Source organism: Electrophorus electricus, chromosome 4, assembly GCF_041902795.1.
Source record: "Electrophorus electricus isolate QZ-2024a chromosome 4, ASM4190279v1, whole genome shotgun sequence".
Classification (NCBI taxonomy): Eukaryota; Metazoa; Chordata; class Actinopteri; order Gymnotiformes; family Gymnotidae; genus Electrophorus; species Electrophorus electricus.
Window position 1 is genome coordinate 15,255,293 of NC_137500.1, and position 17,674 is coordinate 15,272,966.

Consider the following 17,674-nt stretch of genomic DNA (forward strand, 5'->3'; position numbering starts at 1 on the left):
GATCTGTATCTATTCTAGTCTATATAAAAACTATATAAACTATATTCTAGTCTATATAAAAACATTTTCAAGTATGAGAAAATTATATATATATATATATATATATAAACTTATGGTCCTGTATATTGAATTGTTTTTTGCCTCTAGACTGGACAGGTTTGAAGTAAAGGACATAATTTTAGATCAAGCCACAGTAATACTGGGCATGCTTGTTACCCAACAGAACAAGACAAAGTTAGTAAGGCTCAGGATGGTATTTCCCAAGAATGGTATTCCCACTGTGGTACTCTGGGAAAACGTTTATTATCGTCATATATCAGAGCTTAATTTCCACGATGTTAAAAATATTATTGAGACCTAAGCCAGAAAACAACACTTTTAAAAGTAAGAGACTTCAGTATGTTACTGGTTTATTTATGGCCTTGGGTTGTATTTAGCGGGTATATAACTTGCATTGATTTTAGACCATCAACGACATCTTGGGACAGATCCATCATCCACATTCAATGGGTTTTTCATGTAATCTGTAAAAAAAAAAAAAAAGACCTCAGAATAGCTTTATTATTGTACAAGCCTCATACTAATATGAGGATTGTTATCAGAAATACCACTCACGTTTCCAGAATTAAATATTTTCTCGTTTCATGTAGATCAAGCCTAATAGCACTAATACCTGTTGAGTTACTGACAGTTGCTAGGGGTAATCTTTTCTTCATCTTCTCCTTTTTCCCCCTCTCCTTGGCAAGGCATCTCTCCTACCCATTACCAGCACCACCACGCCACCATGAACTACCTACGCAGGCGCTTGTCGGACAGCAGCTTCGTGGCCAACCTACCCAACGGCTACATGATGGACCTGCAGAGGCCCTCTCCTCCACCAAGCTCCACCAGCTCCCCGGCCTCCCCCGCCACGGAGAGGCGGCAGCGGCCTATTGGGCCTGCCCAACCCCAGTCCCAGTCCCAGTCCCAGTCCCAGCCCCAGCCCCAAGCCCAGGCTCAGGCTCAGGCTCCACCTACCGCTTCCGGCAGCTTCCTTAGCTCCTTTTCCAGTGTGGTAAAGACAGCTCAGATAGCCAGCGCTGTGCAGGCCAAAGTGGCAGCCCACGGGGACGCCTCTGCCTCTTCGTCCAAGCCGGCTGTCCGCAAGCCCAAAGTGCTGCTGGTCATCGATGATGCCCACACAGAATGGTAAGACTCTCTCATTTATTTTCTTTATACGTATATGGTTTGATTTGACACATGCTTTTGCTCTGAAAACCCCATTAAAAATATTTTCTTTAATGCTTATTTCACTAAGTTGTGCAAAATGTTAAGCAGTTAAATATAACATAATATAACATAAATAAAAGCCCACATGACCACATGAGAACAAAAGGCAGTGAGTGAATTTTGGCTCTACTCACAAATGAATCTTGGCACAGAAAAAAACGTTTTGTACTAGGCTACAAACAGTCCATTAATTTTAGAAGAGATTTACAATCTAGTGATAATGTTATTAGCTAGATGGGCTAATGTACCATGCTACTTGGCTGTTATAGCAAGTTTCCAAGACATTGTTTAAAGTTGGGATTTATTTAGGAGAAAGTCACTTTAAATCACCACATAAGGAGTAAAACCTCTGGTGAATATACCACTGGAACACAAGTCTACGACTCTGTGCTCTGTAAGGTCCAAATGCTGGCATTATTCTTTGGTCTGTGTTCATTTATACACTTGGTTATGATCTTAATGTGCCTGAATTTATATGAGCGTGGCTGTATTGTAACTGACTGATTAAAGGTTTTATAAGATTGCGTCTTGCTTGGGGAAAGCTGCATGGCTTGCTGCTTTTTTATTCCACCTCTGGTGCCTTACTCTTTAGCAGAGGGCTGCAGTTTTTCCTACCTTCATTTCTTCTGACCATTGTTGTAATGGTCTGGGACAGGTCAAAGAATGGTCTGGGACAGGTGCAATGGTCAAAGAATGGTCCAAGAATTGTTCAGGAATGGTTCATCAATGGTCCAGGTTGTTCCCCTGGTCATTTATCAGCGCTCTCATTCTGAAACAATCAGATAAACATTTTCATCAAATATTTACCTTATGGTGCCTTTCAAAATAAGATGAAATTCTACTGTCTGGACTTCAAGTCCTGCCAAGTGAGGAAAATGGTGCCCTTTGGCTGTCTGTAGTCTTAGAAAGAGCTTTCTGAGAGACACTGCTATAGACCACCATTAAGCAGAAAATATGTTAGTCTCAATAAACACCATGTTTTGTTCAATTTTCATAATACATAATGTGTATCTTTATGATTTGTGTGCTTCTATAGGTTTTATACTCCGATTCATATTTAGGACTATATTAGATGCATGTGTGGTTGTTATAAATGTTATGGAGGTGTAGTAATTCACTTTGACCACAAGGTGGAGTAATAGTCTAACTTGACGAATGAAAGACATGCTGCATTACCTCAAAACTAACACTCTGCAGTACAAGGAGTCAAAATGCACCACAAAATGAAAGTCTGCTTGTTTTGACTTCGGATTTTCTGTTGATGCTATTGTCTTTTGTTCAGGTGTTTAAGTCTGAGTCACTGTTAGCATTCCCAAACTGTAGTGCTGCACCCTGACCCCCATCCCCCACTGCCAACTTTGCATGCTTTGATATGAAGTTCTTCTTTTCAAAAGAATGCACAGGAAAAGTAGTCTTATTCAATGGATGTGAATTTCTAGGTAAAATCACTCCAGCATCAAACATGGGAGGCCAGCATTTATTCCTGGCCTCCCACGTGGAGTAAGACTGACAATGACTTACTAACATTTGACTCACACAGTCACATTGTTTGTAGAGTATGGTGTATGTTGATGTATTTGATGAGACAGGTTCATCTCTTTGCAGTTTCTTTCAGACACGTTGGCATCAAGAGACTGCTGGTGTTTGGCATTCAGGTTAAGAGTAGGCCAAGTTTCTCATTTTCATGTGAAACGTATGCTACCCTTGAACAATCTGTTTGTGTGACGATGTTAAAGTTAGGGGTGTAGTAATTCCCCCCAGGGCATTACATTTGTGCTGTTTGTTTGTTTGTTTGTTTGTTTGTTTATTTTTAATTAATAAATAATTGTGTATGTCCAGGGTTTCTGTGATTAGGTTATAAACAATATTGACAACACTGAGTATCCATTCAGTATCTGTTCAGGAAGATTTTAGATTTAGATTTGAACTCTCTTGTCTAACACTAAATGTCTAGCAATTGCATTTGTATAGTCTTTTATTTTATAGCATTGAATTATATTGTATATCAATCTAGGTATCAGCACTGACTCATGTTTCTGGCAGTATATTGGTTGAATGGTATTCTTGTATACTTTTCTAAGGATTGTTAAGGATACTTTCCTGAGTAGACAACTAGGCACTTTTGTAAGTCACTCTGGATAAGAATGTCTGCTAAATGCAGTAAAAGTAAATGTATCCAGAGGTAGCCAAAAACATTTAAGGAAATGTACTTTCTTTTACCATTTTACTCTTCTTATTTCTTTTAGATGTCTTTTACTAATCATAGATCACACTAATTCTCTCCAAACATATAGGTCAGTTAATATTACATGGGGGAAAGTAATATTACACCAAGGTGGGGCTGATACATTGACTACCTGAATTCAAGTTTATGGTGCATAACATAACATAATGAACATAACATAACAGTGAACCCCGTCTATTGTGATTCATACTGTTCTCAATATTGTGGTCCATACTGTTAAAATAAAATGAACATTCTGTGACAGAAAAACTGGTTTGAACAGTGAATAGTTAAAGCAACTGCAGGGGAAACTATCGTTACCATTTACTTTCCTTTTTCCCTTTCCCCAAACTGGAGGGTAAAGGTCTACTGATGTTAGAACTAGAACATGCGGGTTATAAATGGAGCATTCTATTATATTAGTGAATGGAAATATGGATCTGTTGTCCTCTTTGCTACTGGTCTTGTAGCCTCATCAGTAGCCTCACATGATTCTTTCATATTTTTTTTGTGTGTTCAGTTGGTACAGAGCAGCTTTTCTGTGCATACACAAAAAAAAAAAACCCCAAAAAACACACAAACGCCCCTCAAATTACTTCGGTTGGACAATAGAGACTTCTTTACATTTGTGTCTGTACACACAGACACAAAGTAAGGAATCAGCAAAACTCTGAGCTCAGCTCTGAGAGATTTAGCCACAGAGACCAATTTGACATTTCCATAACAATAAGGCTTTATCAACTTCCCTCTTCTACTGTTAGGTCCCAAATACTGAAAATAGCTAGCTAGTTCTCAGTTCTCATATTTTTGTTTTGTGAAACAAGGAATGTCTTGAAACAACCAGATGTTAAAATCGTTTGCAAGTGAAAACACCTGTAAACTGGAGCTAATAGCCTTCAGCTGTGCATTTACAAAGTGCTTCAGGTAGAGTTGAAATGGCATCTTCACTCCAGGCCAGTACCATCATACAGTGACAGTGATCTTCCATTCCCTGATTGTATTACATAAAGCCCATATTAAGCCACTACTTTGTAAACTTTGCCTTCTGCAGTCATCAAGTGAAGAATTAGTTTTCTGTGTCTGCCTGTAGAGCTGAGAGGGGGTGGGCCTGCCTGGGCTTGTCTCCCTTCCTGTCTTCCCTCCCTGTCTTCCCTGTCTGTCTTCCTTGTCTGTCTTCCCTCTCTGTCTCCCTCTTGCTTCCTCTGTGGGCATTCCAGAACAGAGGCATCATGTAGCTTGGAGACCCAGCAGCCCCTGACAGACTCGACCCGGTTCTCAGCTCGCCCTCTCTTTGTGGGCCACAATGATGCCACACACATCAGCTTTCACCAGACCATCTCCATCTCCCTCTCATTCCTCCCCTCAGCCTGTCACTTTCCCCATTTTCTCTTTTTCATGCAGTCTCACTATACTTTAGTTTCTCTCTTGCACTCTCTTTCCCAACTTTCCTGTCTGTCTCTCATTCTATTTATTTCTATCTATAGTTCTGTCTCCATTTCTCACTTTCTTCCTTTCTTTTTCACTCATTCCTGGTAAATTTCTTATTGAGATCTTTGAAAATGTCTTTCTCTCCGTAGATGTCTTAATATTTTACTTGAAAAGGTCATACTCCAAGTGTGTAGTATGTAATTCTATAATGATGCATTACTTGACTAGAAGTGTGTCACTAGTCATGGCCTAGACTAAGTATTCAGATGACTTTTTCAGTTTCAGCAGCATAGGGGAGCATGACAAGCTGGCCTGGGATTTCATAGGTGGAGCCAGGTCGCTGGTATTCACTAACTCAAACATATCTCTAAATGCCAGAGCAGTTGGTTTATCTGGGACTGCCCTGGGTCAGCAGTTGGCAGATGTTACGGTCAAGATGCTGCTTGAATCCCACTGGAGTGCACAAGCACAACTGTTGGTCTCATATCCAGAGAGATATCCTTAAATGGAGCAAGCCCTGTGTTTTGAGGTAAAAGAGGGTAACTCTAGAACAGAATGTGTGGCATTGTCCAACCTCAGGCATTCCACTAAACCAAGGTGCATTTTTAGAGAATCATTTGGAAAAATGTTGCAACAGTTAATGCTAAAATTAACTGTTAATTAACTCAGAGTGAATGAGCTCATGTTTTGTCTTTATGCACATACACATAATGTTTTGTCTTTATGTACATACACACAAATAAACAAATGCATTTGAAAAATATGATAAACAGCTAAAGTAAAAATTAACTTAATGTACTTTCTTTCCTAAAGATTTATTCCTCTTTTTATTCGCCAGGGCAAAATATTTCCGAGGGAGGAAGCTGAATGGCGAGTATGAGATCCATGTGGAACAGGTGGGTTCAACATGATTATCCATAGGAATATTTTACCCATCTGCAATCCTATTCAAAAAGCTGATCCAGCACCAGGATTTCTCTGTTTCTACTGATCTGAAGCCAGTAGAATGTTTCGTAGCCAACTCTTTGAGCTTACTATGAGCTTCATTGTGGATAGCTTTTTTGATGTCCTGGACGTGGGCTGCTTTTACATTTTACCTTTGCCTTTGTGTGAACTGAAATTCATGCATCTTGTAAACAACAGACCTTGTAAACAAAGGGCCATGTAAACAACAGAACTTATAAACTTCCACAGATGTGACCTGCTAGACACAGGTATAGAAAAATGTCCCTTAAAGTTTCCTTTTAAGTAACATCATGCCTTTTCACATTAGTCTGATCAGGTATAGGGTGCCGATTAACGGGGATTATTATTAGATTTCAAAGTTAAACAGTCTAACATCATCATGCTAAACAGTAACCCCAAGCAGCTTTCCACAGCAACCTGTATGTAACCACACCATTACGTTATCTCATGTTTACAACCCTACCACAACCGGGCCAATGCCCACAGCATGTAGCATTATCCAGAGTCTAGACACTGACTATTTTACCGGACCGATAACATCTAGCCACATTTTCTGTACATCTGCAAGCCATTGAGCAGACCCGGCTTGTGTTTGAAAAGAGCTGCTGGGATTTTTTATGGGTGAGGAAGATTGGCGTGGGCAGCCAGAAGGGAAAGTTTAAAAGCTACATGTTTGCTTTGCCCCCATTGTTATGGTCTCGTGTATCTGCCAAGGGGGGTTGGGGGGTAGTATTCAGTTGTGTGGGGAGTGAACAAATGTTGTTTGCAAGCTGTGGCATCGCATTCAGGCACAGTAGTAATGTGGTTAATTAGAGGCTTCAAATCTTTAGTGAAAGTCTGTAGTCTGAGTTTCACACATACTGTAAGTCTCTTTTCAAACACCACACTTTTAATTTGTTCCAATCCCCTATGGCAACACCCAGCTCTACCCAGATGTCTGTCTTCTTTGTTGTCTAGAGATCACTTTTCTTGTTGTCAAGGTTACTGATTACTTGCATGTTGCCCATTTTGCAAGCTCTCCAACAAACACTAAGCAAAAGGAAGGCTGAGCTTGAGGACAAAACACCCCAATCTTATGCAAACAAAATAACACCTCAACCTAACTCTTTTTCCTCTTCTTTCCTCTCCTGGACCTGTGTTGGTGCATTACACTGCCCCTAAGCCTTGCTGCCATATAAGGTGGAATCTGGCCCCTTGGAGGGCAATTCCAGCTTGAGACCACCCAGTATACCAAGAGGCCTTTCTGCAGGGCCTGAGGAGAGCTGGGGCAAGTGAAATAGCGGGATATCGATGCTGCTTGATTGGACATACAGCTGGTTTTACTCTTATCATTTACTGGACATGAATGCGTCAAAGACGATTGACATTCTTTAGTGGAAAGGCATAAAAACCCAGGAGATGATTATTAATTACACTGAGAAGTCAAAAAGAGTTTGTTCATCTTTGGGTGGATGAGAATTTTTTGTATGGGCCTGAGTGTTTTTTTTTCTAAATCTGGTCCAGCAGCACTATTGATTCTGTTGGGTACTCTTTTGGGCTAAATTTGTGTTCAAATTTCCCATACCTATAGGGCTTGTATTGTATTATTTATGTATACACTAAATCATAATCACATTACATCACCTGAATCTTGAATGTTGGTGTACTTTGACTACTCTAAATTTGTCTTTCTTCTATCATGACTGAATGCATCCTGATAGAAACTATATATTTATATGACCCACAGATATTTATACTTGCAATCCTTTTAGGCATTTGAATAATGCACGATTTGGCTCACTGCACGATTTGGCTCAGTGGTCAGGGAAACTGCAGGAAACGGCTTTTTACGTAGATGCTGTCAGACCACGCAACCTTTCTAATTTCGAGGACGTTGAAAATTGCTGTGCTGTGGCCTTTTTGGAAAATGCCGTGTCCTAGTTGCATCCAAGCACAAAGTTGGAGGCCAGTCGGGTGTGTAGGTGGCATTGTGCTGTCTGCCTGACTGGGCCTGTCTGGCTCACCATACTGCCAGATTTCACCAACATTCTCTGACCTGACTTGACATGCTGCTGCAAGGGTCTCCTGCACTTTACTGGTACTCTGAATTTTTTATCTGCTGATAATTGGCTGAGATACTGTTCTTTGTCAAAGCTTGTGCATAATCTTTGCCCTCCCACTCTCAGACCAGAGCTCTCAGTGCTCTCTCAGGCCAGAGACTCTAGAGTTATTTCTACTGACAACAAATACCCTTCCATCCCTTGGATGGCTTAGCATGGCCTTCTTTGGATTCATATGAGTTCAGCAGTCTTGCCCATACTAGTGCAGAGTGGTTGTGTTAAAATATTAAAACCTAGGTGTGTGGGGAAAAAATTAAAATTTCATATTGTGGGTAAAAGAGCAACATAACAGATCACAGCAGCTTTGGCTGAATGAATGAATGTAGTTGTTAACCTGGTGTGGAGCAGAAGAATGAAGGGCCACAGAAATAATGAGAATTGTGCAAATTGCCCATGGTTGTTCAGGAGGCTCAGCCCACATTTTTGTTCATTGACTGGGCATGTTGACAGGGGACACATCTGTTAGACAGGCCTTTGACCTCACTGAAGCCTAGTTCTTCTCTCAGTAAGCAGAGCAAACTGGACCTAGCTGCGTTTGGGTTATCTATCCCCTTCAGCCCTGTGCTCATAGTGTCAGCCATCTGGGTCACAACTCTGCATGATTTCAGAGTGTTGGCAAAAACCTGGGGCCGACGCAGGTCTGGGCCTCATCATGTCCTTCCTAGGGCCTAACTGCACCTCATTCTGTGTGCCATGCATATAAAAGCATAACTGGAGTAAATGTGTAAAATGGATTTTGTAAGTTGAAGTTAGTGCTTTACCTTGGTCACAGGAATGTGAACCTCTCAGGTTAAGAGGGCACGATCCCACTGTAGCTGGAATTTATACAATGATTGCTATTGATGCTGGGTTTCAAATGGGTTGTGATATTCAAGTATATATTAAAAATAATTCTAAAAATCTGGTGCAAATCTGACTGAAAGATGGAAATTCTGTCTTAATTATCACTTCTTCTGTTCAGCAATCATACATTTGTAAGGAAAACCAATATTTACAAAATTTGTGCAAACATTTATGGACAAAAGTGTTTATTTTATAAGAGCCATAATAGAACATTAAGAAAAAGCACTTTTGAGAGAGGGACAAGGACAGAGTGCTCACTGTGATTGGGTCAGAGTGAAAAACAGCTCACTGTGACTTAATGTGCCAGCTATGAGTTATGAGTTCATTTCTTTTTATTTACCCACAAAACATTACGGCATAGGATATTTTGGTGTGTTTATATTCAGATGTAGAGCATAATATATGATGAGGTGTGCTGTTAGAGTTTGGCTATAACCACAGATTAGCCTCAGAGAGCTATCAGTGTTGTTTGTCAATCTCTGATCACATGACCATGAAAGGCACCTTGTCTACTTCAACCTAATGATACCCATTAACTTCAGCTCCAAAAATACCTTTCAGGATTCCAGATGGACATTATAATCATAGACTTGGAGGGAAGCAGGGAGCTTGTGTGTGTGTGTGTGTGTGTGTGTGTGTGTGTGTGTGTGTGTGTGTGTGTGTGTGTGTGTGTGTGTGTGTGTGTGTGTGTGAGTATCTGTATTTCTGGGCGTGGGGTGTTGAACAACAAATCTGTTGCCATGTATGAGGCACATGAATGGGTTTTAGAGGAGAATGAATTACTTTTTGTGGTTCTAGTAGAAAGCAGCCAAAAATAAATGTTTGTGCACCATTACTCTTGTTCTCAGTGTTTCTCTGCCTGAGACCTGGCCTTGCCTCTGGAGTTGAGTCATCCAGTCCAAATCTGACACTCCATGGGACTGATAATCACAACTGATTTCCTGAAAACAATACTAACCAATCCTATCTCAGATTACAATTTCCATACCTGAGCCCTGCCCACAACTGTCAACAATAAATGTAATTGTACACAGGATAATATTTCAAACATCCTGAGCCAAACCATTAGGGCTTCACATAGGGCCCAGCCCTCTCACATCACTCATAATAACCTAACACGTCTAAGAACCTGCTACCTCACAGAACCTTCATAGGGGTCGTCAGGCAGGCACCTCCCTTCATTAGTGTTTTGCTGAATTAATCCCATGACACCTCTGGAAGGCTCAACAGTGACGTCTGGTGCCCACAGCCCCACTCTGAGCACATTTTTAAACCAAAGACCTGTCACTTAACAAACTTCTTTAAACGTAAACTCACATTGGCTTCCCTGTTGACTTAAGGTCATATCCAGCCCCACTGACACCATTAATGTGTGCTCAGTGCCACCAGTTCCATATGGACTTTATGCACTATACAAGCAGCACACATTGAATTAAACTCCCTATACTTACCCACTGTGTTGCCCCAAAGTCCATACTGGTCTCCCCGGCGACTAAGGCAACTTAGCCCCACTGGCTCTGTTAATGCTTATTCAGTGCTGTTTGTTCCATATAGATTTTACATTCTACTCCACCAAGCACTCTCTAAGTGTAAGTATCCTTCTGCAAAGATGTACATCTGAATATATGCAAACGTGCAGGCGTCATACGCAGACATTCACATAAGTATCGGCAAACATACTTTAACATAATGTGAACATGTATACTTTTCCATATGGAGTTACAATTCTAGACCTGAAAAACTACTAACCAGCCCAGTCCTCTATGTCCCTGAGACACCAAAAACCTCAGCCACTCCATCTTTACACACACTCCGGCCTGTGCTCTCCTCATTTACAGCCCCTGGCAAACCTTTTCAGCTACTACAGATAATTCCTTCACAGCTTCAATTAACACATGGCCTCTAAACCAAATTCAACAAGCAAAGATTCAGCAGACTTAGCTACAAATCCTCTGGCACCTATCACTACTGACTTAATATACGCCTGCTTCTCATATTCTTTCATCTCTGATATATGTCTGTAAAGTTCAAGAAAGGCGCTATATAAATGTAACCAATAATAATAAATAATAATCTCAGTCACCAATTCTGCACATTTCAGCTTCTTCCTGTTGAAAGCAACTGCATCATCAACTGAAATTCATCAAATTAAATGTTAACTCTGTAAAACAAACTCTAGCACCTCAGTGTAGTTAATGCAATGTGCTGTGGCCTGTAGTTTTCTATCTACATCCTCTTTCAATTTCCAGTCTCATGCTTCAGCCCATCTAACAATATTAATTAATAGGAATAGTTTTGCTTGAGAGGGTTTTTTTGTTGTTGTTGTTGTTTTGTTTTGTTATGTTTTTTTGCTTGCTTACAAATTTTCATTTTTTAATATGATAAAATCATGTTGACTAACATTCAAGAACATAGATGATTATCTCAAAGATGATGATAATGAATAAGTGCAGAACCAAATCTGAATGAAAACAGGAAAACAAATACCACCAGGTTTCAGACAAACAAAATGTGTTACATGTTATCTAAAAAGTGGTTTTTGATAATCACAAAAAATGGAAAAATTGCAAAAACGGTGTTGATACTCCTATAATATGATATCCTCTCCCTCTTATTGGCTAGATTCATATTGGTCTTGCCAGCTCAGAGGTTTACCAATATTAGTCTTGCCAGCTCAGAGGTCTACCAATACTAAGACATCAATACAGACAGCAGTGCTGGTTAAAATGTAGGGAAAACAGCATTTGTCCCATGGACCCCTTCCTGTTTTTCTTTCCCAGTGCAGGAACTGGTCCAAAAGCTGACTGAATGTGTTACCCTGACTGTAACTATGGCAGCCTGAATCTGGTCCTACTCTGTTGCACCATGCTGATGCACAGCTCATCCCTCGACCAATAGGGTTGACTGATGTGACTTGTTCTGTGCTAGTCAGCCAACAGGGTTGACTGATGGTTCCCTTTCTTAGCACGCCAGCCAATTGCTGCTGGATTTGAGACGCTACAGTTTCTCGCCCAACAATTGCCCACTCTCTGGTTTTATCTGGTCGCAGACAATGTCTGCGTAGGCTCTCACCAAGGGATTGCGCATGTGTGCTGGTGTGCCTGTGAGCTCAGTATGCATGTGTGTGTGTGTGTGTGTGTGTGTGTGTGTGTGTGTGTGTGTATGAGTGGGTTGTGTGCATCTTTAAGATATTCTCTTGGCAAAATGAATGAAGAGGAGTGCACAGATGTTGCTTTCAGTGCTGTTTCAATGGAGAGGAGTCGAAACAGCACAGGGCCAAATACATGTTCTTGAGGCACTCCACACATTGATCAGTGCAAGAAATGCATGTGGGAAAAAAATAAATAAATATATATATATATATATATATATATATATATATATATATATATATATATATATATATATATATATATATATATATATATATGTATGTTCATATATTCATAATGTTTTGTATTTAAAAAACTAAACAAGTGGTTTGATTCATTTAGATTTACATATGTTTCAGACACTGTGCAGAGTAATACTTCTGCCTACAAAGAAACACACCATCTAGTGCACTTCAGTACACTACATTTTGCAGAGAGCAGTCTGTGTGAATTTTTCCCTCTTTGGGGCAGTGTAAGTAAAAAGTGACTGGTTCAGAGCCCCAATGCATCCCAGAGTCTTCAGCAACATGATCAACATATTCAGTTTTGTGATATATTCAAGGAATTAAAAGAACTGAGCAGTCTTGAATGGCTGACATAGATCGATATGATCTCAATTTGTATTCCTCAAGATACAGTAATATAATTTCATTTCTTCCATCTTGCATTTAAAATCCTCTAATTCCCGTTCCTGTAGTCTTTGTTCATTTCAACTGTCTTTCCCAGGAAAACAGTCTCCTTCCTCCCACTGGGTATAATTCTCTGAGCTTGATTAAGCCATTAAGGTTGCCTGGCTACAGCTTGTCACAAGGCCTTAGCCAGGCAGACAGAGCTAACTCAATTTGGCCTTCTCCCTCACATTAAAAGCTCAGGAATGGATGTCTTGGAAAAGTGATGTTTGGGGGTTTACACACCACTGCATCCTGTCACATGTATGAGAACATATTTGAAAATTTGTGCCTTATAATTTCACTTAAAAAACAAAAACAGGTGTCCCATTCATTTCAGAGATTGTCTGTGATAGATTATTTGAATTATTTGTACCCTCAGGTGACCAGTTATTATTCACCATAGTATGGTGACATAAAGCAAACTTCTACTCTGTGTTCCTGAGTATCCAATCAAATAATTAATACGCCTTTTTCTGCATTTTTTTTTTCCAGGCTGAGTTTTCAGAGATCAATCTGGCATCTAACGTCACCACTGGCTGCATGGTCAATATGCAGGTCCCACGAGGTGGCACCAAAGTTGTCAGGTAAGAACAGTTGTTCTTGTCAAGAGATTCCCCACTTCTTCACGATGCTTTCATCATCAGCTCCCATCTCATGAAGTCATACAAACAGTGCACAGAAGAAAAGAAAATACAACATACATTGGAAAACTATGGATGAAGTTGTATGCTATATTTTAGAGTTGAATAAACTTAAGATAATTCTTTGCTGAGTGTAAATGTAAAGCTCTGCTTACAGGCATAACAGATTGTTAAATGTGCACAGAATAGTGGGCAGATTCTGCATTATATATAGATATAATGGTGCAAGCAGGGGCACCTTCAGGTCTAGCAATGACAGCTTAGCTAAAAGTAAGAATATGAAGGTAGCACAGCTATTAAGGTACGCTAAGATATCAGCAGAGCAAACCACCACCAACAAACTTGAGTGATCACATGAGTAAGAACGCATGACTGCACACTCATCTGACTCTTGCACAATTACTGAAATATTTCTTCTCAACTTGGTAGGTTTTGTAAGAAAAGACTCTCCTTGCTGTAGTGTTATAATTCTAGGTATTACTAAAGATCTGCACCTTGTGATCATAGTAGTTGTAGCTGATCATGGTTGGAATTAAGGTTGCTAAGGTACTGTGGTGTAAGACCATGTCTAAATTTATATGTTAATAACTGTATTTATAATTTAACTGGCAGCCAACTCAATGCTAATAGAATAGGGATAATGTGAACAGATTTTTAAATTATTGTCAAAACTGTATTACACAGAGGCCAGGTGGAGAAATGATTGGAAGTGATCACTCAGTTTATATGAAGTAATAGGGCAGTCAGTCTGGACTTGTTATTATGGTATTGTAATGGTCATTTCACTTACAGTATAACTTTATATTGGCTTTATAATGTTAACATATTAGCACAATGCACATAGCAATGCATTTAGGCCTTCTGATATGTAGCATATGTGAATGGATCCTTGCATACAAGATGATGAAGCAGAGGCAAGCTGCATTAAGTAATAAGTCAGTAATATTAATTTCCATCTCAGCACTCTAAAAAGCTGGATCAAATTTGTAGCCCAACAACTGCAACATAACATTTTATGTGGATTATTTGATGCAGAATCTGGGTAGGCACTTTGTCCACTTACAGCTCTGATTCTGAATCAGTCTTACACGGATTATGTGGGCTTCATAAAAAATTCCATGCTAGTTATATAAAGCACTCAAAGAAACCATTTTATTTTTATTTGTTTATTTATTTTCAAAATCTGAATCACTTTATGAGGATAAAATGAGTTTGGTACTGTATCTGTCGAACTGAGTGAGGACTGGTTGAGGGAGTTTGAAGTTTCTTTAAGTTCCTCAGAAAAACTTTATATGTTGAGCTATTTTTATAATAGTCCCATTTGAGATTGGTGGGAATGGTGATGCCTAGGAATGGAAAGAAATCCAACTTACTCCCTGCACTGTTGTTGGTTTATAGGGGGAAATGGAAGGATAGGATCTCTAGAGGTGATGGAAATCTATCACCATCTCTGCTGTTGTATGTAGCAAGCTCTAAGTTGTTTTTTGCATGCCGCATACCCAGACGGGCCACTTCACACCTGTAAGCACTCATGATTCTTACACAACCAGAGTTGTATAATCAGACAATTTAATCACCTTGATTGTAGGATCAATGCAGAAGCAGATGCATTTGCAGAGGTAGAAAAGGGGTGAGAATACACAATTTGAGGAGCCCCAGCACTGATACATAGGGGTCCTGACAGGTACAGTTCCAGATGCACAAGCTGCTTCCTATCTGAGGAAGTTGACAATCAACTAGCAGATGGTGGGATTCACCCTCATTTGTAGCAGTTTGTCACGGAGCCGTTCTGGCACGAATGTACATTCCAGGCATATGGGCATGGAATTTCCAGATGATTAAAAACATAGTGTGCACTCAAGTTAACTGTATTATCTGTTGAGGGGATTTTGCTCTCTAGGCAATATGTAGTGATTAAAGGAGAAGGACGGTGGTAGATATGAGAGGATAGAAAGAGACATTCAAAGCATTTCATGACTACTAATGTCAAAGCTACTGCAATGTAGTAATTTTACCTTGTTATATTGTTCTTCTTTGGAGGTCTCGAAGCATGTGGGTATTTTACATAGATCAATGCAGCATTTTTTAAATTTTGGTGAAAACAAAGGCTAGTTGGCTTACATAATATTTCAGTGTGCTTGGTACAATTCCCCTGCCTTTGTGGTATTTGAAAAACCTGTAAATGTACTTCTTCTCATAAATGGGGAGGAGGGGTGGCCGACCTTGAGTTGCGAGGATGTGTGTGCCTTTTGTCCCTATACTTGGATTTTGCTGTCCTGATTGGCTTGTTGAGATTTGTTTGGCAGCCTAGAACTCATCTCTGTCCCCTCCTATGTAAGCCTGCTCTTTGATCTTTCTTAACTGCCCCATCTCCTTTGTGAACAATGGTTTAATATAACAGTTGTTTTATTTTATAAAGTCACTGTACATACATTTAAAGTTTTTTTCATTTCCTTTATTCACAGAATAGTTTATAAACATAATTTACATAGCATGTGATGATCACTGAGGCAAATATCCTGAGGCAAATAATTCAGACATTCACCTGCACGATGGATGGATGGATGGATGGATGGATGGATGGATGGATGGACGGATGGATGGATGGATGGGTGGATAGATGGATGGATGGATGGGCTTTACTGCCTCCCCCCTTTTTCCCATGGGGGAAATTGTGATGTTACAGTAGCAGGCAGAAGTGGCATTATATATAGACAAAAAATAGACACTGTACTCCTTCAACTACACATATTTACAAATTTACAGAATAGGACATTAACAGAGGACACAACACAGAGTGCAGACAGCATTAATCAGAGCATTCACACTATGGAGTTTACTGCTAAACTGGAATAAAGACCACAGCATGTTTTTCTTTAAGTACCCTAGGTATGCTTAGAACTATTTGTTGCTTTTAACTGGTAATTAACAGAACCATATTTATAATCAGTTATTTGCAACATAGAGAGACATAGACCCACTTTAATCACCCATATTTGTCCTACACAGTTTACGTAAAGCTTGCTGATATTTTGAGGTGTCAAGGATTCAGAGTAGCTGTGGCAACAAGAAAGGCTACACTGCTTAAATTAAAATAACCAAATTGGAAAGCATTTTGGCTGTTACACTTAGCAGGCTAAACTATAATGGCATCGCACCTACTATTGATGTTTATTTTCTTTCACAGAATTCAGCTAGTGGCTCAATATAACCAAAAAGCATGTAAGGCATGTGTTTATTACTGAATACCACACCTATCTTAAAAATATAATGACTCAAAGTACAGTCATAATGGAAGCCTAAAGGCAATTGTTGCAAACTTCCATAGTAAGTGTTTCCAGTCAATGGGTTTTTCATTTCTTTTCTAAGCATAAGGATATGCATAAAAATGATTGTTTCTGGTAACTGACCATACCCCATAGATAAAGTAGATATAAAATTGTTGGAATATTCCTTTAAACGTATACACACAGGTAAATACACAGCCTTTACATTATAAAACAAAATCATTTGTGGGATTATATGAGATCATGACAATTATCAGGGTTGGATTGTTCAGTGAACATTTTATTTTTAACATTTTAGTGGCTTAACAATGGTTTAACCTGTATCAGTCATTTTCCAACTATTAATCAATCGTCAGATTCTGACCACAGTGTCTGTTATTTGGATATTTTTGAGAAGTAGACATGTGTCAAGCAGGAAGATGCAATTGTTTTATGGCATTGGCTATTACATTTGGGAGCAGGCAAGTCAGCAGAGTATAGAGGAACTACATGAGGACTCCCAGAATGCAGACTATTTAGTTTAATATAATAGTTGATTTGTGTCTACTTACTTGTGCTAGTTATGTTGTGTCTTTTGTTAGGTCAATTAGTGTTTTAGAATTGTCCTGCCATCATCATGATGTGTGTGTCTTTTTGTTATCCTCCCTCAGTTTTCCTTGTTTTAATTCAGTTCTTGTTCTGCTTCTTTTGCTGTGTGTGAGCCTCATTAAAGGCTTCCTCTTTGTGATAAAGCAATTTCCTTTCCATTTTGGTTCTTCTACTGCACTGATGCTACAGTACTATTTCCAAACATATGTCTAGAAAGAAATGTTACCTTATAACCGATTCACATAGTATAAATGAGTAAATAGTATAAATGAGTACCTGGAATAGGGAGTCCAATGGATGCATCTTATAACCATAGCCCAACAACCATAGCCACAACCTGAGATGATCTAGTCAGGGATGTTACAGTTTGCTGTCTGTCTGTGATAGAAGGTCTGCTTTGATCAGGGGGCTGCTACACTAACAAGGGAAAGCAAGACCTCATTGGCCAGTGGGGTGTAACCAACAGAATATAGTATTGTTGCTAAACCTTGCAGTTACCCAGAGGA

General features: G+C 39.5%; 1 protein-coding gene across 1 annotated transcript in view; it reads left to right on the top strand.

The window, feature by feature from the left end:
- Positions 1-17,674, top strand: part of syn3 (synapsin III) — a 90,424-nt gene that overhangs the window by 9,986 nt on the left and 62,764 nt on the right. The window contains exons 2-4 of the mRNA XM_035535878.2: positions 747-1,188; positions 5,760-5,817; positions 13,145-13,236. Of these exons, the coding sequence (XP_035391771.1) occupies positions 785-1,188; positions 5,760-5,817; positions 13,145-13,236 (554 nt within the window). The 5' untranslated portion in view covers positions 747-784. The remainder of the gene's footprint in view (positions 1-746; positions 1,189-5,759; positions 5,818-13,144; positions 13,237-17,674) is intronic.